This window comes from Triturus cristatus, chromosome 7, assembly GCF_964204655.1.
Source record: "Triturus cristatus chromosome 7, aTriCri1.1, whole genome shotgun sequence".
In the NCBI taxonomy this organism is placed as follows: domain Eukaryota; kingdom Metazoa; phylum Chordata; class Amphibia; order Caudata; family Salamandridae; genus Triturus; species Triturus cristatus.
The window spans coordinates 1,465,947,308-1,465,971,009 of NC_140590.1; the positions used below are offsets into that span (position 1 = coordinate 1,465,947,308).

Consider the following 23,702-nt stretch of genomic DNA (forward strand, 5'->3'; position numbering starts at 1 on the left):
TGCTCACAATAGATTAAGAAAAGATTGCAATAATCCAGGGCCACCTTGTGTCAACGTCACCATAGTAATCACCTTCCTGACAGCTCCCCAACATCCAACACACAGTACGCAGGCAGACATGCAGTCAGATGCACTCACGCAACACAGGGACATGCTCACCCATACACACACATGCTTTCATATTTAGAAGCGCAAACACATTTGTGGAAGCAAAATACCCATTTTTGTATCTCCGCCCCTTTCACCTTCACTCTTGCCGCCCATCTAGCATAATGATCCTGTCTCCATGTTTGGAAGTTCCAGCATCATTTCCTCCCAGCTCTGTGTCATCTTCCTAATTTGCAAACAGGAGAGCAATGGTTGATGGGAGGAGTGAGAAAAAGACCTCCGTGTGGCCAGCAACAGTGTGCCAGTACTCACAAAATGCAGATATGAGCCCAACTGCTTCCTATTGCCTGAGCATTAAGAAGTCAAGTGACTTCAGGGAACAGGCCAAGCGCCAACAGGTGGAAGTGCTAGGAACTATCCATTTGCAGATGGTGGGAAAGGAGGAAGGCAATGCGGTGGTACGTACAGACAACAACGGAGTGTCACAGTCTGTCATTGAGAGAGCACATGTTCTCCTCTCATTCGCTAACCATCTATGGGATCTGCCATTGACAGAAAGTGGGAACCTTGGGACTGATCCAGCAAAGACTGGGGTCCAGGGATATGTAACATGGAGCCAGTTCCTCCAATAGCAGTCCCCACTGGTATGTTCGTAATTACATTCATGCAATGGTAGGCCCATCTGCTCATAAATTACATTGTAAGAAGAAAATAATACTTGATGCATCAACTTGTATGTTGAGTTCCATCCTTTTTCACTGAAACACAGCAATCCATATGCTGAGATATGGAGAGTCTGTTATTTAAATTTTAACTACATCTTTGGTCCGAGTACAGACGAGGCCAGGGACTAGGGTGAGACACTTTCTCCAAATGAGACTGGAAAATGGCCCATATTGGCAGTGTTGATCTTACATCACTGTTGTCACATATACACATATAACTTGTTAGAAATGTGGTCTCTAGTTGGCAGTGGTGTGCACCCTGTCCAAGTAGGGACCCTCACTCTAGTCAGAGTAAGGGGATTACGCAGCTAAAATAACCACTAGTCGCCCCCTGGCACGAGCAATGAGGTTTTTCTCAGAGGCAATGTTTAAAGCATTTGTACAAAACACACAGTAACACAGTGAAAACACTACAAAGGATACCATAACAGTTTAGAAAGAAAAAAATATTCATCTGAATAAAACAGGACCAAAACGACAAATATCCAACATATCAGGATATCACTTTTAAAGGGTTCAAAATAGTTGAATCGATAGGAAACTATGGATGCATCTCTTTTAGCGCAAAGTACCTGGGACACAGTGAAATCAAAGTTGAAAACAAGCGCAAGGGAGGTGAGACACCGGAAAAGCAAAGTGATGCATTGGTTCCTTACTCCTAGGAAGGTGATGCTTCGGTTTCTTACTGTCATGGGAGGTGATGCATCAGTTCCTAACTGCAGCGCAGGGGAGGTGAAGCGTTGGTTCCTTACTGTCAAGAGAGGCGATACATCGATTCCTTAATATGAGGGGAGATGATGCATCAATCTCCAGACATGCAGCTTTGGTTCTTCACTGCTTGGCAAAGTCAGTGAAGAACCTTGCTCCCAGGGACGATGAGTCAAAAATCCAGACATGCAGTGTCGATGCAGCAGTAGCGTAGCAGTTGCTGGGTCAATGTCATAGCCGCGAAGCAGGCAATACTTTAGCCGTGCAGCAGCGCCTGCATCGGAGTTGGAGCGGGTGCCACAGATGTCAGTGACACGGTGCTCGAGACTCGGGCTGCGGTGATCGTTCAGCCACACAGCAAGCGCTGTGTCGATTCTTCGGCCGCACAGTGGCGATGTGTTGATTTTTCAACCGCACTACAGTGCTGCATCGGAAAAATGGTCACTGATAGTCGATGCGTGGATTTTCTTCTTCAGTTACCAGCCTTTCTTCCAAAGGCCCAGAAACTGGATTTGGCACCACTTGGCAAGTCAGGGCTCTCAGTAGATGAACCCAGGCATTGGTAGGTGTAGTCTTTGATGGCCCTGAGACTTCTTAACATGAAGTAACCACACCCAAGCCCTTGGAAACCCTTGGAAGCAGGATGTAGAAAGCAAAGTCCAGTCCTTTCACTCACAGGAAAGAGGCAGCAAACAGCAGATCAGCACAATAAAGCAACAAGCAGATTGTCAATCCCTCCTACCGCATCCAACTCTTCTACCTGGCAGAATGGCCTTTCGTCCAGAAGTGTTTTGAAGTTATGGTGTCACAGTTACAAAACTTACACGAGTTTCTGCCTTTGAAGTTGGCCAACTTCAAATAAAAGTCTTTGTAGTGCTCAATAATAATCCACATTTGTAAAGCGCGAATAATCAACCGTAAGGGTCTCTAGGCGCTGGGGGCCATCGGGAAGATTAAGCAAGCTATTGCCCAGAGTCACATGGTGCTGGGCTATTCTGCCGCCGGCGCTAGGGATCGAACCATGATCCCCATATTCCGGAATCAGTTGCCCTGGCCGTGGCACCACATCTCTTCCTCAAGACCCTACCTTTCCCAGACCTGGCTATAGACACACTACAGGAGTGTGAGGACAGCTTTGTGTGAGGACAGGCACAGCCTTATTCAGGTGTGAGTGACAAGACCACCAACCGCTGGTGATGGGCCAGTAGGATATACAGGGCACAATTTAGCTCCGTTTGTGTGTTTGTCTAGAGTGAACAGCTCAATTGTCATCCCACCCAGACGTGGATTCCACAGCCAGGCAGAGGCACAGAATGGTAAAGCAAGAAAATGCCCTTTCTAAAAGTGGCATTTTCAAATATGAAATTTTAAAACCAACTCTACTAAAGATGTATTTTTCAATTGTGAGTTCAGGGACCCCATCCTCAAAATCTCTATCTCTTCCCAGTTGGAGGCTCCACTTGTAAGAGATTTCAAGGCAGCTCCAATGATAACCTGTGATAGAGAGTCCATGTAATAGTGAAAAATGGTAATTGCAGTATTTCACTACCAGGACATGTAAATCACACCAGTACATGCCCGGCCTTTTAAATACATTGCACCCTGCCCATGGGGCTACCTTTGACCTACCTTAGAGGTGCCTTACAGGTAGTATAAATGAAGGTTTAGGCCTGGCAAATGTGTTTTCTTGCCAGGTCGACATGGCAGTTCAAAACAAGACACACTGATGCCACAGTGGCAGGTCTGAGAGATGTTTGCAGGGCTACTAATGTGGGTGACACAATAAGTCCTGCAGGCCCACTAGTAGCATTTGAATTACAGGCCCTGGGCACACACAGTGCACCTTACTAGGGACAAACCAGTAAATCAAATATGCCAATCATGGATAAACAATCACCAATCCAATTTACACAGATAGCATATGCACTTCAGCATTGGTTAGCAATGTTAAAGTGGCCAGAGTCCTAAAACCAACAAAATCCAGTGAAACAAATTGGAGGAGGAATACAAAACGTTTGTGGACAACCCTGCAAAAAGGGCCAGGTCCAGCACAACTTTTGAACAAATCTGAAGGCATCCACCTATGTGAACCCAGTCTTTGTATCTACACAGCTCTCCTGCACATCTATTGCCTGACTCAGCAGTGGTAATGCAATAGACCAGTTTGCCATTCTCCTGCTCTTCCCTCCTACTGCAGTAATGGGACTAAACCTCTAATCTCTAAATTATATGTTGATGAGCCATCCCAACGCATCAGACTTGTTGGGGACACAAACATATATGCGCGTGCGGGCACACACACACACACATTATCATAACAAATGATCAAAAATAGAGCTGAGTAAGTCAGAGGAGTTGGAGTAGGAAGCACTACAAGGGTCTGGATGTCCTGAAACATCAATGTTTGGGCCATATCCATATTTCAAACTCTTTACTTGAAAGTGCTGTATCTGTGAACTCAAATGACAACCTTTAGACGATGATTGAAGGTGAAGGTCTGAGTAATAACGTTATAATCATGCTTTAATGATCAGCTGACCTGACGACAAAAACAGCGAGGAGAGCGGTATCTGACTCGAATATATAGCTTCAAATAGACTCACATCTCTGTTAGCATCAAATCATTTCTTAAGATTGGTTAAGTCAAAGATAAAATTAATACAAATTATGCTTTACCTACGTCTTTCCAACCTAACGCAGAAAAAGAAGTCTGGTAAAAACTGCGATGTAAGGTACTGTGATGTGAGGTCAGAACCATGCCATAATTATAGTATTTCTATTACATTACAATGGATTTTTTTTTCATTTTTGTAAGTAGGTAAATTCTTGAGGATATGCAAAAAAAAGTATTGGAGTATTGCAAGAGAGGTCACATCCCTTTATCCTTCAAGCTTCTTAACACAGGCATTGAGGTGGAAGACAAACGAGAATGAAGTTTGGCGCCTCTTGCTGCTTTGCCCAGTGGATGTACTTTCGCCATCTCTCTTGGGAGTCACTTCATTGATTCCAGGAAATCACTAGTATAACTGTTGCATGTACATGCCAGGAGCGGGGATATAGTCAAGTTGGCAAACAAGGGAGGGAGGTCATGTCTAGTTAAAAAGCCTGGAGAGTCCTTTGAGTTTGGTTCAAGTGTTCAGAGAGTGACTGGGCTCTCTCAGAGAGGCCACAAGCTGCTTCTGTCTCTACACAGATCGCCTCCGCAACCTCGGCAAGGTATCCCCAAACCTGTGAGGACTCCCAATGAGACCAACCAGGACACTCCTGACAGGAGACAATTTTTGCATCGTTGTTAGAGCATTTTAGGGGCATATGTACAAGGGAAGTGGCGGAGCGTGTCGTTAGCCTCCTTGGCTTAACAACACGCTCTGCCACTTATGAAACGCAGGGCTGCACCATATTTACAGGAATATGGTGCAGCCCAGCATTTCCCCCTGTGCGGGTGCTACGTTTAGCAGCTTATTGCCAACAAGGGCATCTGCGTGCAGGGTAAGATTGTTTATGTACAGGAAGGTCCCCCTTACTGCACATAAACAATCTTAATGCAGCACACCCAAAAGTTGCAAAATTGCATTTTTACAAAATTATTGTTTCTGTGCAGGAAGGGGGACCTTTCTGTATAAACAATCATTGGCCTTTTGCTGTTTTCATGAAAACAGCAACAAGGAGGAGAAATTAGACATTTCACCTCGCTTCACCGGGTCAAGAACAGGTTTTCCCTTGTCTTAAATCTGGTGTTGCCTCCTATTTATGTCTCCCTTGTAAATAGGAGGCAGCGTCACAATCAATGGGTGTTGCGGTGGAACACCCACCGCAACACCCCTCCCCTTTCACGCTAAGCATAGCGTGAAAAGGTGCCTTATTTACAAGGCAGCCTTGTAAATAAGGCAAAGCCCCTATCGCCGCAAGAACGCCGTAAACAATGACGTTCCCAAGGCGATAGCGGCTTGTACATATGTCCCTTAGTGTCTTGCAACCATGCAACAATAGTAACCGTACACTCTAGAGGTCTACGGTACTGAGCCAGACCTTGCTCTCAATTTCCATTCCGCCTGCTTCAATCTGTTTCTGACTGCCCAGAATTGCCCAGTATGTGAGCTCACTCGGTACTCTGCCAAAAAGAAGCACAACTATCCAGGGTTCAATCACTACAATTTACAGAATCGACCGGATAGTTTAATACTGCCGGAGGAGGCCCGGATAATATGATTTGAGGCCTGGATGGTCTTTAGTGCCTCGCATATATTATAAGCCAAACAAGCCAGCAAGCCGCCAATGGCTGAAGTAAATGCGTCTTAAATATCATCTAAAAATTATAGCCCCTTGGAGTTCATATTAGAAAAAATTTCACTCAATGAAGCAATGTTTCATAAACATTATTAAGGCCATGACATTTATGGCAGACGATATTTTTTGTTTGTGTCGATATTCTGGCATACAACCCTCGAAATACCTCATGGAAACCTCTCAAAACATTTACTTCCCATGATATCAAGGGAAGTGAAAGCTACAGCTAATTATCTAAAAAAAATACTTGCATGCTTAGACAGCACAGGACTAATTGCAGCAAGTGAAAATGAAGGGATTCCCGGTTCTGGAATAAGGAAAACACTGTCAGACGGATCAGTTAAAAGATAATATTTCTAGCCTAGGATCTACTGAACTCTGTGACCTCTGTCTTTGGTGGGTAGGGGTAAAGAATGTTATGCCTACCTAGTGGGGCAAATGGTAATTTTGTACATCATGAAGAAGTAACATGTTTCTAAAACCAGGCCATGGCTTATGTAGTTAATTTAACTATTCAATCATTGCAGTTGAATGTCCTGACCCAACATGGACAGGTCACCGGGTTGCAGGGGTTTGGGCTCCTATATGTTTCTCCTCTGCTGGAGGTCCCACAGCGTTCGTCCTAGAGTGGGGTAAGGAGATAAGAATGCAATATTCTGGCCATGTCTTTCTCTTTTTACTGTCCCGTGACTTTGGAAAAAGTCAATAGCCACTCCTTGATCACATGGACTGGAGAAGGACCCGCTAGCTTAAAATGTAAGAAGCAGCCACGGCCCATGGAGGGAGTTCCGTGGGGCGGTAAGGCGGGGTGGGGGAGGGACAGGGTGGGGGGGGTTCTAAAAACTGGAATATGGATAACTGCAGGTAAGTAAACAATTAAATAAATAAAACGAATTTCGTAGTGTGCGCTGCATATTTTGCGATGCAGCTCACACTACGAAATTCGTTTTATTTATTTAATTGTTTACTTACCTGCAGTTATCCATATTCCGGTTTTTAGAACCCCCTCACCCTGCCCCTCCCCCACCCCGCCTTACCGCCCCACGGAACTCCCTCCACGGGCCGTGGCTGGTAAGAAGTTGCTACTCACAGCCCTCAGCATGAGTAGGACATTTTCTGATGCCACACGGAGACCTTTTTTAAGTTTTATCTATAAAAAACTTTGTCTGAATAACATCAGGTGTAGTTGTTAGAATTAAGAAATAGCCGGGCTGCGAGTTATCACACCTTACAACTTCACACAACGCTACTTAAAAAGAACACACACTTTTGAAAATCAAAAATATTAATGTCCTTTTGACAAATTTCCCAATCCAAAGCATTTTCAACACGTCTTATTTTTTATTGTATTTTTGTATTGTTTTGTCTTAACTAGCCTTTCTTCTTTTGAACTTCCTTCATCCCAAAGACATGAAATGAAATGAGAGCACACAAGTGGTCCTTAATTAACGCAAGAAGAGAGGTACTCTTCAATGCACCATCAAAAATGCCAAAATAAACTGTTGCATATTCTTTCCCTTTCAACCAGCAAGTTGACGTGCTTAAGAGGGCAAGGTTACTAGCTTTTGAAGTTGCAGGTGGAAAAAAAAAGAAGTTGTTGCTTTCCTACTCTGTCCTTTTTGTGGTAAAATAGATTTGCACAATACATTTCTTGACAATATTAACCGCCTATGTATGAAAGTTGCTTTGTATAAAAAAACTGTTAAAAAGTAAAGTGGATGAAAACATTTTTATGATTGTTTTTTTATCTTTTTCATTACAAGTATTACAAGAGTTCACACAGCCTACAGTCAGCAATCAATAACTTAGAATTAGAATTGCAGACCGTATGTACTTCTAAGCAACACTCATGCTAAAAAGAACGTCTCTTTTTCATTTCATCCTAGGTTACAAAAAATGAAAATGCTTGCGAAAGGCTGTCAAAAGGGTGTTTCCCTGAAAGACCAATGGCCTGTTTTACACTTTTGTGGGTGGCCCGCCAGCTTTCTAAGTTAGTAAATGCATTAGCCTCTGGCTGGTCCCCTGTGGACCGACCATCTGCCATATTTAAATATCTCTTGCTGCCTGGTGGGGATCTCTATGTCTTCAACGCAGCCAACTGTGTGATGGATATGCTCAAGGCAGAGAAGAACGCTGCAAAGGAGACATGTTTTTTGGCCTGCCTAGGCATTTTTCTATTTTCTTTTTAATAAAGAGAGATTGCTAGGTTGTCAAATGTGTAGGCATATTGGGTTCAAAGCGCACAGGATTTGTCTTTACACCAGTTAATTAAATTTCAATGAGGTCATAGATGACGGCCAACCCACACTAACAACAGTCATTTAAACTCAAAGGCCCTCTCTACGAGTGCCCAGTTATTCTTTCCATTGCCTCCCCCCAAGTTCCCAATATTAATGGTACATGTAACTCCATAAGGTTAAAGTTATTCGGGGATAAGCAGTGGAGAACTAAGGGTCTCCATAACATTGAGTAATTACCCTTAAAACCAGTATTTACTTGTCTGATTCACCTGGCAATTCCCATTTATCCCCAAATTTCCACTCAGAGATTTCATCTTAAAACAAAATGATCTGCAGTTTTCAAATGGGTCTCATAATTACTGTTATCAGCCACACTGAAATTAAGAGGCCACTTGTTAATATGGGCCAAAGAGAGCACCACTCATAATACATAAGGACATAACCACAAAGCCTACACAGAGATCTTCTCAAAACTCTTAGTAACACCAAAACCACAAGCACAAAGTAAGTACTGAGCCTCTTAGAACATTATAGCAACACTAGTCATCAACGTAGACACATAGGAAAAAAAAGTGCTGAGCATCACAAATCTTTGACTAACTCCACAGAAGTTATAATAACAGAAATCATTCACTCACATAGAACTATCAAGTCCACAAAAATAAGAGTCAGATGGGTCAATAACTGGAAATTAAGTTATCCACACCAAACTGAACTTACATTATTTCCAGTTATGCAAGCACCAAGAGAGCTCCAAGACTCGTGGTGCTTAAACTAACATTTATTTCTAATAGCTCAGAGTAAGAACTATGAGCATCATAGAGCAGAAAGAAGCACAGAAATTAGTACGAGGTCTACATTAACACCAGCCAGGCGAGTGAAGAACACTGCAAGCAATATGGTGCTTACAGTTACAACACATCTACAAGCATGCATATGGCAAAGACTATATAATGCAATGCTGACAACAGCACAGTATATATGGGCTCAGCCAAAGAGTGGAAGCTCTTTTGTCCGGCACAATTTACAATGGCACTAGGTTTGCAACAAGTGTTACTGCGGTAGCTATGGTACATGGCCAGTTACACAAATAGAACATAGGGGCTAGCAATTTGCAGAATAGGGGCACCCTAATTAGAGGTGGAAAGTTGAGACATGTTGGATAGTGGAATGAGGTGGGACATGAGAAGTAGAAGAATGAGTTACATATGGACCACATAAGCACCCTCCTACCTTCGCTTGATGGTGAGCATGGCCCCCAGTAGGATGATCACAAACATCAGAAGTCCAGCAATCACCCCAGCCATCTTCACTGTGTTATCCACCTGCTTTTCTGGCTCCACAGCATTGGAATTCTGAGTCGAAGCACCTGGATTGAAAATGTAAACAGCAAATCAAAGTTCTAGGCAAGCCCATAATTCAGTGGCACTTTCACAAACAGGATAAAGTGGTGCAAACTCAATATTCTTAGGGCCTTATTTAGTGTTTGGCAAAATGGATATTTTATTGCAAAATTGGTGGATGTCCTGTCTACTGAAGGCTAATTATATTGTATGGCACTAGTAGTACAGCAGATGGAGCATACAGCACAGCTTCAAAAGATATCCCATCCACCAAATTCTAAATAAGTCCCTTAGTTCCTTCCGTAGGACCTTTGCTTTTTTCCCTGTGGCTTTTAAGATTACAAGGTTTACACTTATTGCATGTCTGTTTCAGCTGAACAGAGAATAGCAGAATAGAGAACGAGACTTGCACTTAAAGCATATTCATCAAGGCCTTGTAATGCCATTATGTCTTGGAAAAAAGGTCAATTGGAAGTTTCTAACATGTCATGAGTGGGGTGAACAGCAGAAAATGAAAACTTGTCATGAAACTATGAAATAGTCCACAGAAGTTCCTTTAGAAAAGCTGTGCCCTGGGATATATAATGTATAAAATATTGAGCCACTCTTAGCAAAATCATTCGGCATCTCCTGGTTCAACAATATCTGATTTTCCTTTAAAATAACACATGGAAAAGATACATGAATTGGAATATAAAATAGAGCCAGAAAGAATTAATTAAATGTTAGGTCATCTCTGGCCGCAGATATGTTAGTAGGATGGAAGGGCTGCAAGCAAGGGGACTGGAGCAAGGGATGAAGGTAGGAGATAGCCACAAACTTAGGAACAAAGTAAAAAGGCAATGCTTTTACCTTAGGTGCATTATTTTCAGTTGTTTGTCACCTTCTAAGGACAAAACCATTGCACGAGGCTTTAGAATGGTATGGATTATCAACACAAAGTGAATTCCCTTGAAATGTGTATTAATGATTCTATGAAACCTTTTCCTGCTTAAGTAAATTTGCAGTGGATGTGCACACACAGTTTATTTAATGAATATATGTACATAGGTTACCGACTTTGAAAGCAAATTATGAAATTCTGTTACTGCAAATATTGGGTGAGAATATTTTTTTCAGTTGGAAAATATGTATCTAGGAAGCATTTAATCACTACGTTGATAGGATTAAGCATAATGATTGTAAACATTATCCTTGTCATGGATAAATTTACCATCTACTAAAGAGTCAATGACGCAAAACTGGACATTCCCCATTTTAACCCATGAAGCCGAAACATTTGTTGACACTTCAATGTAGAACCACGTTCAAAAGAGTTTTGTTAAACCATTGTTTTTGTCCATTACTCTTCACTGATTCTTTCTGGGACCAGATGATATCTTTTGTGATTATCAATTCCTTGCTTTTCTAACATACGCCATTCTTAAGCAAGGTACATGTTGCGTTTGCTGTACATTGCTTCAGGTTGGCATATTAGCCTATTTCTAAAGACTCATGATTGTGTCAGCTATGTGTAATGGGGCCAAGGTGATCAAGTGACTTGCCGAGAGTGACAAAAAGGGACAAAAAGGTGAAATTTGAAAGTGAGTTTAAGGCTGTTTATTCCACAGCCCAAAATGTAAGTATTATATTCCATAGACATTGTCTGTGTTTTGCATTTCTATTTAGGGACTTTTATTCATTAACAAACAGGGCTTTAGAAAAACATCAGCCTTTACAAAGATAAACGTGGAGAAAAAATGTAATGCTGCCTATTCATAACAATCCTTTTGTATGTCAACAAGAAACCTCCAGTTCATCGCTTGGATAAAGGTAGTTAAGCCACACTAAGGAGAAATCTCTACAACACTGTGGAAAAATATGACTGCACTTCATCACTTGAGGCAATGCCATAAGAAACATCCCAACATTTGTGTGCCAGTCCTTTTAAGACACCATTAGCTCTTTCTTCTGCTTGAGCTGCATTAGCCAAAATTTGAAGAAGAGAGATGCAGTCAAGTGGCCAATGCCCTGCATTTGTATAAAACTGTTAATTTGGTGCATTGTCTTATTGGTTATTGACACTTTGCATGACCTTAAACAAGCCACATTTTTATGTAGATGTCTCAATTGAGTAAACTTTAATTTATTTGCAGGAACAAACTTCTCCTGATGTAAATCTCTATAGAAATGATTGATTAATTAAATCCTTCAAACGATGTTCATCAAGATTGCAAAAAACTTAGAGGAAGAATACCTGGGTGACCATAAAGAAGTAATATTATTAGAGAAGATGTACTGACCACTGAATAAGACATGCAATTTTTAACCCGATCAGTAATGTAAGTAAGGCTAGATGTTGGCTTCGACCCCTTTCAGGAGACTACATTTCTATCACCATGCATTTAATCTAGGCTGAAAGATTAAATCGTAGCCTGCAGACAAAGAGTGATGCAATAATGCTTTGTAAAATGAAATTGGAAGAATTGTTGCTCATTCTTATCAAATGATGTTAATTAGTGTGTTCCCTTGGTTTTTTGGGGTAAACAACACCTCTCACGATCCCACAACGAGACCTGATTTTTTAATCATAACTTCACTACGTATAGACATTATTTGAGTAGTCCCTTGAGATCTTAAAGAAAGTTGAAACTATCCAAGTATATTTTTGTCGTCAGTTCAAGAGTTATGGTGTCTATTGGAATGACAAATTCAAATATCATCCTTATATAACAATTGAGATAGTGTGTGGTATGTGGAGATGGTGAAGTTCAGCGCCTAAGGTAATTGCCTTTTAAATTGTGGGATACATGTTGACCTTTGCTATGTCAATTACTGTGGTATTCCCAGATTCGTGATAAATAGATGGATGAAGTAATGGAAATAGAAATGGATGATTAGAGTCAGCAAGGTAAAGTCAGCTGGAATAACCATAACAATAGTTTTGCCAAAATGGACTGGCTAGGCACACACCATACATGTCCCTAGATTGAAACTACATGGAACTTTTTTACAGAGTCAATGTTTGACATTTAAGTCTGTCATGGATGAAGTGTTAAGGTAGTGGCGTAATTTACCATTCCTGAAATTTCAAAATAAGATGCTCTTGTTTATAGAGTTCTTTCTCATGTTTATTCACAATGTAAATATTCTTCTGACGTTTGTATGGATGGAAACCTGAGTGAATGGTTTTGTGAATTCAATAAAAGAGAACCAACGTGTTTTAATCCATTGCAGAATTATATTATATGCTATGTGTTGGCTAGATATACAAAGTGGTTTTGTGGGTGTTATAAGGGAGATCTGGAACAAACTAAAGAAATCAAGGTCCTTTTAGCAATAGGGTTTGATGGAAAAGTTCTATATCGTAGGAGGATCATAGCTAAGGTTTATTGCTTAGACTGCTTGAGAAACCTGATTTTTCAAAGGTCTTGAAAAGGTTTGCATATTCCAAAATCAATGAGGTAAGCACGTTTGCAGTGTCAGCATTAGTGCAATAGTATACTACAAGGTAAATGTACAACAAAACGAGCGGAGTTGCACATTGATTGCAAAACGTTCAAGCAAAAAATTCTCAACCAGGATGGATATGGGTGGACCAGCCATGTTGTACATGCACTTCATACATTCCTGGGCTGTGCTTTTTGTTGATGTGAGAACTAGCCTTAGAGGGAGCATCAACAAATATGACTGCCTGATTTTGCACAGAAAGCCTAGGAGGTAGTTCAAATTTCCTAAGAAGGTACATGATTTGTAGATCCGGGAGGAAAACATCCTCACAATATTCACAACCCATGCCAAATCAATTACACATTGTACTTACACATCTATGATTGGTGCAATACAGCTTATCCCCGCCCCCCTCTACACACAAACACACAAACTAGGGATCTGTTGGCATCGGAGAAATGCCTAATTCCTCCATCTCTTGTCTTTGTGAGTTAAATGCGCAAGCTGCAGCTGGAGATATCCCCTCAACATCTCTAGATATGAAGGTAGGAAATCCCTAATGTGAATATGAATATGCACAAAATACAAGTGTGCAGGTTTAAATGTAAATTGCACCTTAGCAAGTGGTGAGAAAATCTGCCTGCGGGATTACATTTTCAAAACCCTTAAACGATGAGCACTTCTTAAGTAGACCAACCCGGGTTATAATATTATAAAACACTGAATCGAAAATATCCAGCTGCCAGAAAAAGAGGTGTGATCAAGGGTCTTACATTTTACCCAAAATTGCACAACATTATTTCTAGTCTTGCATCAAAATGAATGAAAAGAGTGGCTCAACAGCCATGCCAGACACAGGGCATGAAGAAGCTGTGGTGATGATGAAGGAGTTTCAGGTCAGCCGGGATAGAGCTGAGATAGGGGTAAAGTGAAAATGGAAAGAAGACAGGCATGTACAACAAAAAGAGCTACTTTTCAGCATAGATGCAAAACAACATAAAATGATAAGAGTAAGTGAACACAAAACGCAAGCAATCTCAATATTTGACAGCACAGAAGTAAATGTAATAGTAGATTATTGGGTGGTTAAACTTGCAATTACTTCAAGCAGAGTAATCTATGTGCATACTTGCATATCAAAGCCAGCATAATTGTTCTAGGATTTTGTCTATGATATAGACATATGCATTAATGTCAAATTTAGGGAAATAATTATTGATATTCAAATGTAAGTCAACCTTGAGTAGCTACACATTCATCCAGTACACAGTGACGTGCAACGTGGTGTGTTTCAGCACTTTAAAAAAAGGTGCTATTCAGCCGACTTGAAATCTCTCTAAACCGCAAATTAATGCTGGCTTCGCGTCATCATTTGCCAACGACGCCTTCTTTTGCCATTTGGCAAATGGAGGGGTGGTGTGGCTGACAGAACTACCCAGAGAACACAAATGGCCTATGAGAAAGCAGGATTTGCCAAACCTATGTGAGACTGGATAATCACCTGTGCTCAGGAGGAGAGGTGGACACGGGGTGGGCGACGGCCGACTACCTAGCACCGCTAAGAACACGGCAAAGCGTTCCCCGGCAGCATGCACAAGAGGGAAAAAAAAGAAAATCAAAAACTAAAAAAATAGGAGAAATTTCCACTTTCAAATGAGACGGCATTCGATTTCTGGTATGCGCGAGGTGTCACGGTTCCATGTTGGACAGTTTCAAATTATTTTATGTAAAACAATCATAAACAGCAACACCTCTCCCCCTTTGCGCCTGGCTTCCCACGATAAAGCGAGCATTTGAAGTTTTGCAGAGCTGGCCAGTTCGACCATCACAGAGTTAAATTAATGAGGTGTTAAAGTGCGGTTTATCACCAGAAACAGATTCCAGTATAGCTCAGATTCAGGCATGGCTGGCTGCAAATGACATTTTACACAGGTCAGTGAATATTCCACGCAGGATGGATGGATGGCCGCTGATAATGTGCAGGCGTGTCTGAGGCGCATCCGTGCTCGGACTGAAACAGAACAAAACCCTTAAATGCTGGATTTTAAAGGAATAACATTTGTTGTGTGATGCCATATGGAAATACATTTCTGCTTGGCTTTAGAACAATCATAAATACATATACAAGCAAACACACTCACAAACACACGCCAGACAGGACTGTAAACTGGGCTCGAAGTTAAAACTGTAGACATATTTTTCACTTTAGAATCTTAAATTTTTGAGTTTTCAATAGTTATAAATGTGATACTCACTTGAAGGGTGGTGAATTATGTTATCTGTCATCTACAGGGTAGTGTAAAATCAGCAGGGAAGTTTTAAAAACCCTTGGGGAGAGGAGTGCAGGAGCTGATACACATTTAACAAGCATTTGCAATGCAATAGGTCTCGCATTTGCAAAGTTTAAAGTTATTGGTATTGCAAATGGCAATGTCTTTTATTTATTGGTTTTTAAAACCAACAAATAAATAAAAGGTTTGTTATTTATAATGTCAGTAGGTGCTAGGTGAACGCAAAATGCTGCTAAAGGAGTAGCTCTTGCGGACTGCTCTGGTTTTTAAAGGGCAGTGTATTTGTTGTTTAAATAATTTTATATATTTTGTAACTTAATACAACAATGTTTTCACAAAACAAAAATGTTTACGTGCATAATACACACCAAAATATATGCTGTTTAATTAAAGCAGGGTGGTAGGAGTTCGAAATTGTGCTTTACGGTAGTAGCAGAGTTTACGATGTTAAATAGAAACACCCTGTCACTCCTTCCACCTTACACAGAGATGTTACCAGCCTCGTCGCCTATTTCTTTGCAGCAGGGCTTCCTTTGTTCTTATTCTATGATGTAAACAGATACTGCTTTGATGTATGCAACAACAAAATATATGCTGTTTAATTAAAGCACCATGGGAGGAGGCCCGTATTGTGCTGTCTCGTGTTAGGAGAGTCTCCCTTAGTGAAAATAAACAAGCACTTCACACATATGGTATGTACATAAACCGACTTAAGGGTGCCAGGCCCACCTGTGCAGTCCATGACTCTTTCAGATTAACCAAATAACTCTACTCTTACCCCCTACAAGAAACCTCACCCACTCACAAATTGAATAAGATCACGTTATACCACTAAAGGTCCCACCAGGTGGCAGATAAATAGTGTCTTTTTCGAGCCTAGTCATGTCCATGCTAAAAATGAATCACATTTATTTTCCCTCGTTGTTTTTGTACGCATGCTAACAAAAATAGTGAAAAAGCTATTGTTCTGTGTTTCGTCATGGTGCAAAGATCGTTTTCCTATTTCGTCTTACACAAGCATAAAAAATGTTGGAAATAGAGTCTCTCTTTCATTGCATCAGTGCACAATTTCATATGAGCCGTGGTACGTGAACCCTGTATGTGCCCACCCTCGGCAGAGGTCTTTTAAGTAGGCCTGGGCGGTAAATTCCGTTCCGCTCGCGGAATTTGCGTAATTTGCGTAATTTCACGTTCCGCGGAGAACGCGAAATTGCTCAAAAGTCTGCTTTCCGCGATTTCGCGAAATGTTTGCTTGTTCGCGTTCTCAAAATGCGTGTTTGCGAGATATTTCTCCCCGAGCACGCAAACAGCAATTGTGAACAGGAAAAAAGCATCGCGAACAAGCAATTCCGCGTGTTCGCGGAATTTCTGCGTGTTCGCGGAGATTTTTTACCGTTTCGCGGAGATTTGCGTAACACAATTACGCGAATTCCGCCCACCCCTACTTTTAAGAAAGCCGGGCAGGCGACCGACACAGTGGCCGGCCTACTGGTCGTTTAGAGGTAGCCGTCTATTCGCATACCTCTTCGTTCTGATGTGCGTCTGAAACGGACCCAGCCCACTGGCATTTAAAAAACACCGACCTGTGCACTGTCAAAAAAATGACCATTTCTCAAGAGCCTTAGGTTCTTCAGGGGCTAGTAAAGATCTTGCCTGACATGGCGCTCACCCATCCGCACCAGGATTCTGAGGCACCGACCTATCGCGATATATTAACATGACATATAAGGCTGACTCTCTCCCAGTCCCACTGCCCTGTCAGAAAACCTCCGTGCTCCATCGGTCCTGTTTTGAAATGCGTCCTGCACCCGGCCTGGCCTTTTATCCTGTGAGGTGGACTGGAGCTCTGGAGGCCTCAGACCAAGTTTGTAAGCCCGGGGCTGCTGCTGGTACCTCTAGCAGCTCTTTCCGCAGCTCACAGAGATTAGTAGCAGCAGGCACACGGAGCTTCAAGAAACAGAGAGGGAACGGGGAGAGAGATCGAAATCAGAAAGGGAGGAGAGAGGCGCGAAGGAGAGAGAGAATGATGGATGGAGAGGCAAGAAAGCGGGGCTGGCTACAGCATGTTTGTCAGCTGCTTTCGGTTTCACAGTCTGGCCCGTGGATTCACTGAAAGGGGCTGCGCTACTCACAGAGCACTGGATTCGATTCTTAAGTGTCTCGTTACTGTGAAGTGCACAGTGCTGTCTGCCAAGAGAGAAAGAAATGCTCCACAGACTAGAGGCCAAAACTCCTCCGAACAATGATTAGACAAGAATCTCCACAAGACTAACTTAGTCTGTCATTGCACCACGCTAAAACAAGCAACACTGGTTAATGGGAAAAAACATGTGTTTTTGGACGGAACACGAGCGCTGAGACTTTGCTGCAGAACGACCAGAAAGATCGCCGTTTTTGGGTACAAAACAGAGAGCCGACGAGGTGACCCGCAGGGGAGAAATGGTGTGTTGGCGGAGTGCGAGGTGTGTAGTGGTGAGAGGCGGCGCCGGTCTCTTCGTGAACTTTGTGCGCAACCAGGCATGCAGCTACTCCAAACACAAGCAGTTGTGTTCCGTCCCAAAGCTCATGTTAACAATAAGGGCTGGGCGAGAAGGGAGGGGGGAATGGCAGCAACAGAGGAGCCCGTGAAAGTGAAAGTGATCGTGATTACGATCGCTATGGAGGCAAGACACATGGCGCTGCGCGCGTGCACGTTCACGTGCACTGTAGCTTTAGGCCACGGCAGCACTTTGAAAAGCCCAGATATAAAATGTCTCTTCGAGCCTTTGGCTCGCGAGACCTAAAAACGAAGTGGTGTCTATTGTGTTTTACAAGGTTGAAAACTATTCAAAACAGCAAGCTTTCCAGGCACGGTTTAATAAGGATGGAAGATGGGTCAGAGTCCGGTGACAAACCACATAACACATGTTGACTGAGAGAAGGAGGATGGTAAAGCAATAGCATATTTCCTGTCAAATCAATGCAGGACTACAGAGGAGTTCATGGGTACCAACCCCTGTCTGTAACTCAAAGAGAGCGAGGATTCTGAAAACAGCGTCTCTTTAAGCTGACATAGTTTAGTCTTTCACGGGGCAAGCATGAACAAATGTACCTTATCCCCTGGCGATCAGAAGCTAGTCTGAAAAAGATGAGATATCTCAAGACACTGGCTCCTGGAGGTGTTTTGTGTTCATACGCCTTTCCACTACTGCTGTCATGAATAATAAGTTGAAGATAATACAGGAGTTTCCTAGAAAATTAGGCTCAAACGACGCTACCAAACAGAGGCGTTACTGGCGAGTGATTTAGGGAAGTGGAGAGCATGTTATCCATTTACCAAAACAGGTACCATCACCCTTACAACTCACTTGTGACATACTACATTCTGCAACCTACGTCTTTCATAGACCCTGCCGCTATCTCGCTTACTTTAATCTCCTGTGATAGATTTTCTCAGAGCAGGATAATGCCACTTTTGTGTAATTCAAAGGTTCATCTTTACTTCGAGAAACATTCAGCTTAAAACTGCTGTAGAATATGCTCAGTCTGGTATGTGTGAGCTACAGTAGAACCGTCTTTCATTTCCAGACATTAGAATGATCCCCTTATTGTTTAATCTATTAAAGAACCTTGTCCTGTGAAGTTGCATTTTATTTATTCCTGTAGTTCACAAACGTTTGGAATCAGTACAAAAATCTAAATATGTCTAAAGCAGATTTTTTAAACAGCTGTAAACCTCATCCAAGCTTATGCACAGAATATAAATGACCATAATGCGCCTATATGAATCTTTGTTTACGTGAACGTTTTCAAGATGGCAGCTGTCAATGCTCCCCTACTTCAGGCTTTCGTACTCAGCCAGTGTTGCTTTCTTAGAGTATTTCATCAATATGTCACTTATCTTTGCGTGACCCTGAGAGCCATTTAAGTGAGGGAAGGCTAATCTGTTAATGTTTTTACAAAAAAAACTGGCCAAGACCATCAGAAGCTGCACTAACAAGCCCTAGGGAGCCAAGTGCTGGTGGCTCACAGAATCTCAAATTGCTTCAGAAATCTGTGCTGTAAGTTTTATCAACCTGTGCTGTCATTCTCTTTATTTTGTTCTGTAGACCTGGCATCTTTGGCATGGTTGCCCCTGTCTTTCTGCTTCTAACCTCCTGTTTTTGACTGTGTACTGAACTTCGTTTTTGTTGATTGTACGACTCTGTGCACTTTACTACTGCTGACCAGTGCGAAAGTGCATGTACTCTGTGTCTAAAATGTAATGGCATTTGGATTCTCCATGATTGGCATATCTGATTTACTGATAAGTCCCTAGTACAGTGCACTGCATGTGCCCAGGGCCTGTAATTCAAATGCTAGTGACCTGCAGCACTGATTGTAACACCCTCATGAGTAGACCTTCACACCTGTCTCATGTCTGCCACTGCAGAGCCTGTGTGTTAGACCTGACATCCTTGGCGTGGGTTTTTCCCCTATCTTTTGCCTCTGCTACCTGGATTTTCGATGCTGTGCTGGATTCCGTTTTGCTGGTTTAGATGCTTTGGACACTCTGCCACTGCTAATCAGTGCCAGAGTGTAAGTGCTCCCTGTGTAAAATATCGTATTGATTGGATATACCTGATTGGCATATCTGTATCACCATGAAGTCCCTAGTAAAGGGCACCGTGTGTGCCAGGGCTGGTGATGACAGATGCTACTAGTGGGTCTGCAGCGCTGATTACGCCACCCACCTGTGTAGCCCTAAAACAGTGTCTCAGGCCTGCCGCCGCAGGCCTGCCTGCAGTCCCCGGACTGCCATGTCCCCCTGGCCAGTGTCCACACTGGCCGGGCCTAACCCTTCCCTTTTCATACACGTCAGTCATCCCTATGGAAGGCCCAAGGTACCCCCCTGGGCAGGGCGCAGTGTATGGAGAAGGTAGAGCATGTACTAGTGCAGGTAACATGTTCTGGTAGTGAACACCGGCCATTTTGTGTGTTCACTACTGCAAGGTTATCTTGTTCCATAGGCTAACATGAGGGAGGCGGGTGCCAATGGCTATCCGCCTATCTTCTCATACGAACAAGATAAGACATGAGTGTTTGATATCCCTGAGCTCAGCATTTAATAACACATCTTTTAGGAGAGATTGTTTTTAAATCCTGAGTTGGAGAACAGTACTTTTTAGAGGGTCGCTGTTCTCTTGTCTGACCCTTCTGTGTGCCTGGGCGCGCTTGTGGATTGACTGTCTGGTTCGAGAGTGACAGGGGTTGGGGATCCCCCGGGAGGTTGGCTGAGTCAGCCCTCTGCTGAATAGCGACGATCGCAAAGAGAGTGGAGGGAGGAGATAGCACCTGGGATTGAATAGGGCTGTGCCTGCCTGCCACTCTGCTGGCTCCACCACCTGCTGGGCGGCTGACGACCTTGCCCCTCGCTCTGAAAAGAATGTAGGAGCCAGGAAAACAAAGTGCTCCAGCAACACCCAGAACTGGATCAGACCGGGCTCAGGACCCACTTGCACAAAGACTTCAAAGACTTCTAGGGGTATAAGTACAAGACCCCTGACAACAGATTTTTAGATTCGACCATCGAGAGGAACTTCTGCTGACAGACGGACCGCTGAAGAACTAAAGGAAGATTGCCGTACTGTGTGCTCGAAAGGCTGACCTGTTCTGGCGTACAACTGAAGCTAAGGAGAAGGGGTCCTGCTGTGTGCTGACCCTATCCACTTGACCAAACAAGACTTTGCTGTGTGCTGTCCCTTCAACTGAATCTCCAAGGGCCTGAGAAGAGCTGGCCTCCTGTTTCGCAACCCAGGGATAGAAAGGTTGCCAAGAACTCAAGACTCTGCTGTGTCCCACCTGCACTGCTGTGTGCCGCAGGGACCGTGGACTGTTCTACCAAGCTTCTCAACATCTGCCTGTGAGGTGGGCTGGCTGCTCTCTGTCTTGCTGGAGAGTACCGCACCGAGCCGGGCCTGACACCGGTTGCCGCATCAAGAAGATCGACGTGCTCATCGGCACGTGCCTTGCCGCGACCCGGAAGCCTGAAGCAGACCGAGAGTCGTATTTCCCTGCTCTACGAAGCCGCGCAGTGAGTGGCTGACTCCGGTGACGTCGACATCGTCACTGGGGGCTCGTCGAGGGAGTTGTGGAATCCTTGCATCGAACAGCCCGAGGAGCGCTCGTGCAACGAGCGCAGTGACACCGCCGGAGCAACGTAGCTGCCTAAAACATCGAGGGCCTACAAAGTGATTCATTCTCCGTGAGTATCGAATCACTCAAGAGACTAGAGACTATCGTCTGACGATCCCGACCAACTAAGAAAGCAATTGTTGTGTAAACCTGTGAGGCTTGATTTCAACTGCGGAAACTAGATAAAGATATATTATTTTTGATATAACTCACCTGTGTGGTCTAAGTTTGTGGTGTGCGGAGGGGGGATCATTGTGGTGTCTACGTGCAAATACCTTACACATTGCCTTGGGGATAAGCCTGTCTGCTCGAGCCAAGCTACCTAGAGGGTGAGCAGGGGTTATCTACCGTGTGTGTCCCTGTACCCTGACTAGAAGCAAGGGTCCCTATTTGGTCTAAGGTGAATACCTCTGCCAACTAGAGACCCCCAGATCTAACATTGGTGGTCAGCGGTGCGGATTAGAACCAGTAGTTGCACTTGACCTGCAGTGATTCTTCGTACATCACTAATCTAGTAAGCAGTTGCATCGCACAAAGTTTTAGCGAAGACTATTCTTGGAGGATCGACGAAGCATCATGTCTCTGAACGGAGTAGGCGAAGAGCCGGAGTTGCAATTCGAGGTGAAAAAGTTGCTCGAGTATAAGAAGGAGCAACTAAAGCAATTCTGCAAGCAGCTTGGATGCCCAGCGAAGGGCAGCGCCAACAAGACGGAGCTACAGACAGCTCTAAGGGCCTGGTGGGAGGCCAAGAATGGCGCAACGGAGGAAACTACTGATGGGGATGGCACACCGGAGCACGGATTTGGATCCGATGATCTACCAGTGAATAGGCCAGCGTCGAGGGCTGGCAGCGCCCATTCCAGTAGGAGCCTCTCTCCAGAGGAGCTGGAGGAAAACCAGAGGGTTAGAGCCCACGAGATTGAACTTTTTAAGCTCAAAGCTCAAGCGGAAGAAAGGAAACTGCGCCTTGACAGTGAGAAAGAGGCGGAGGAGAGGAGGAACGCTCTTGCTTTGGAAGAGAAGAAACTCCAGTTGGCTCATGAGTTGAGCATGAGGGAGCTGGACATTAAAGCCAAACAGGTGGCGTCCAGTCCGAATGGTGGCAGCGCACAACCAGTACAGGCGGGTAAAGTATACATACCGAAAGATCTGGTGCAGAATTATCAGAGGGGTGAGGATATCTATGCGTGGTTTAGATCCTATGAGCTTGCCTTGAAGATGAATGAAGTGCCTGAGAAAAGTTGGGGAGCAGGATTGTGGAAGCATTTTGAGGCCTCTGGGAGGGATGTTTTAGCACCCTTAGAAACAGCAGGGACCTTAACCTACCCCACGATGAAGGAGGCCTTATGCCTCAGGTATGGGCTTACACCAGAACAGTACCGACAGAAGTTTAGGAACTTCAAGAAACTTGATTCAAGTACGTGGGTGGAGTGTGTGAGTATGTACACGCGTGCACTGGAAGGTTGGATAAAGGGCAGCAAAGTTACTGATTATGTGGGGTTGTGCCACTTGATTAGTTGGGAGCACTTGAGTAGTCTATGTGTTCCAGAGCTGCGCCAGCATCTTTTAGACAGCAAGTTGACTGATCCCAGTGAGCTTGCTAAAGAGGCCGACCGCTGGACTAGCACCAGGGTCAACAAAGGGGTGGTAAGTATGCCAGCCAAGGGTGGACAGGGTCCCCAGCAGAAAGGTGGGGAGGACAAGGGTAACAGTAAGGAGTTCTCTAAAGGGCCCCAAAACAGTTCCCAGGAGAAGGAGTCCCAGGCCCCCAAGCCGAAGAGGTCCTGGCCCCCTAAGGGCAACAGACCACCGCCTACTTGCTATGCTTGTAGGGAAGTGGGGCACATCGCCCCTAAATGTCCCAACAAACCCCCAGCACCAGCTGCTGCTCCAGTCCCAGGGTTAGCTAGTGTAGCTTTGGGAGGGGATTTGATTTCCAGTGGGGAAGAGGGATTAGCTATGATGACCCTTGTCTCGTTAGGAGACCAAGAGATGGTCCGGGATGCCTTGATACCCGCTAACACTAAGAAATACGGGCAAAAGGTGACCATCAATGGGAGGGAGGTAGAGGCTCTAAGAGACACCGGGGCTAGTGTGACATCTGTCAGGTGTCAGTGGGTGTCTGAAGAGCAAGTAATTCCCAATGTGCTCCGCCCAGTAGTGGCAGCTGACACTTCAGTTCGCCTCTGCAAGATGGCGCGTGTTCCCTTTACATGGGGGGGAGTCTCTGGTACCTTGGAAGTCTGTGTCAGTGATGCCTTGCCGGTAGATTGTCTGTTGGGTAACGACCTGGAGAGTTCTCCATGGAAGGACGTAGAGCGCAGAACTCACTTGGAAATGTTAGGACTGCCAGCGTGGATCTGTGTATCCACACGTGCCATGACAACCAGTAAGGGTGGATTAGTAGAACTGGAGCCT

The 23,702-nt window shown here is 43.9% G+C and overlaps 1 protein-coding gene across 4 annotated transcripts in view; it reads right to left on the minus strand.

The window, feature by feature from the left end:
• The window catches only part of PTPRT (protein tyrosine phosphatase receptor type T), a 1,546,842-nt gene that overhangs the window by 299,352 nt on the left and 1,223,788 nt on the right, over positions 1–23,702 (minus strand). For 2 of the 4 annotated variants that reach the window (XM_085619228.1, XM_085619230.1), the window contains exons 14-15: positions 14,342–14,398; positions 9,302–9,437 (exon numbers count right to left, since the gene is read on the minus strand). In XM_085619228.1, the coding sequence (XP_085475354.1) occupies positions 9,302–9,437; positions 14,342–14,398 (193 nt within the window). The remainder of the gene's footprint in view (positions 1–9,301; positions 9,438–14,341; positions 14,399–23,702) is intronic. The other 2 variants (XM_085619229.1, XM_085619231.1) reach the window with 1 other exon arrangement.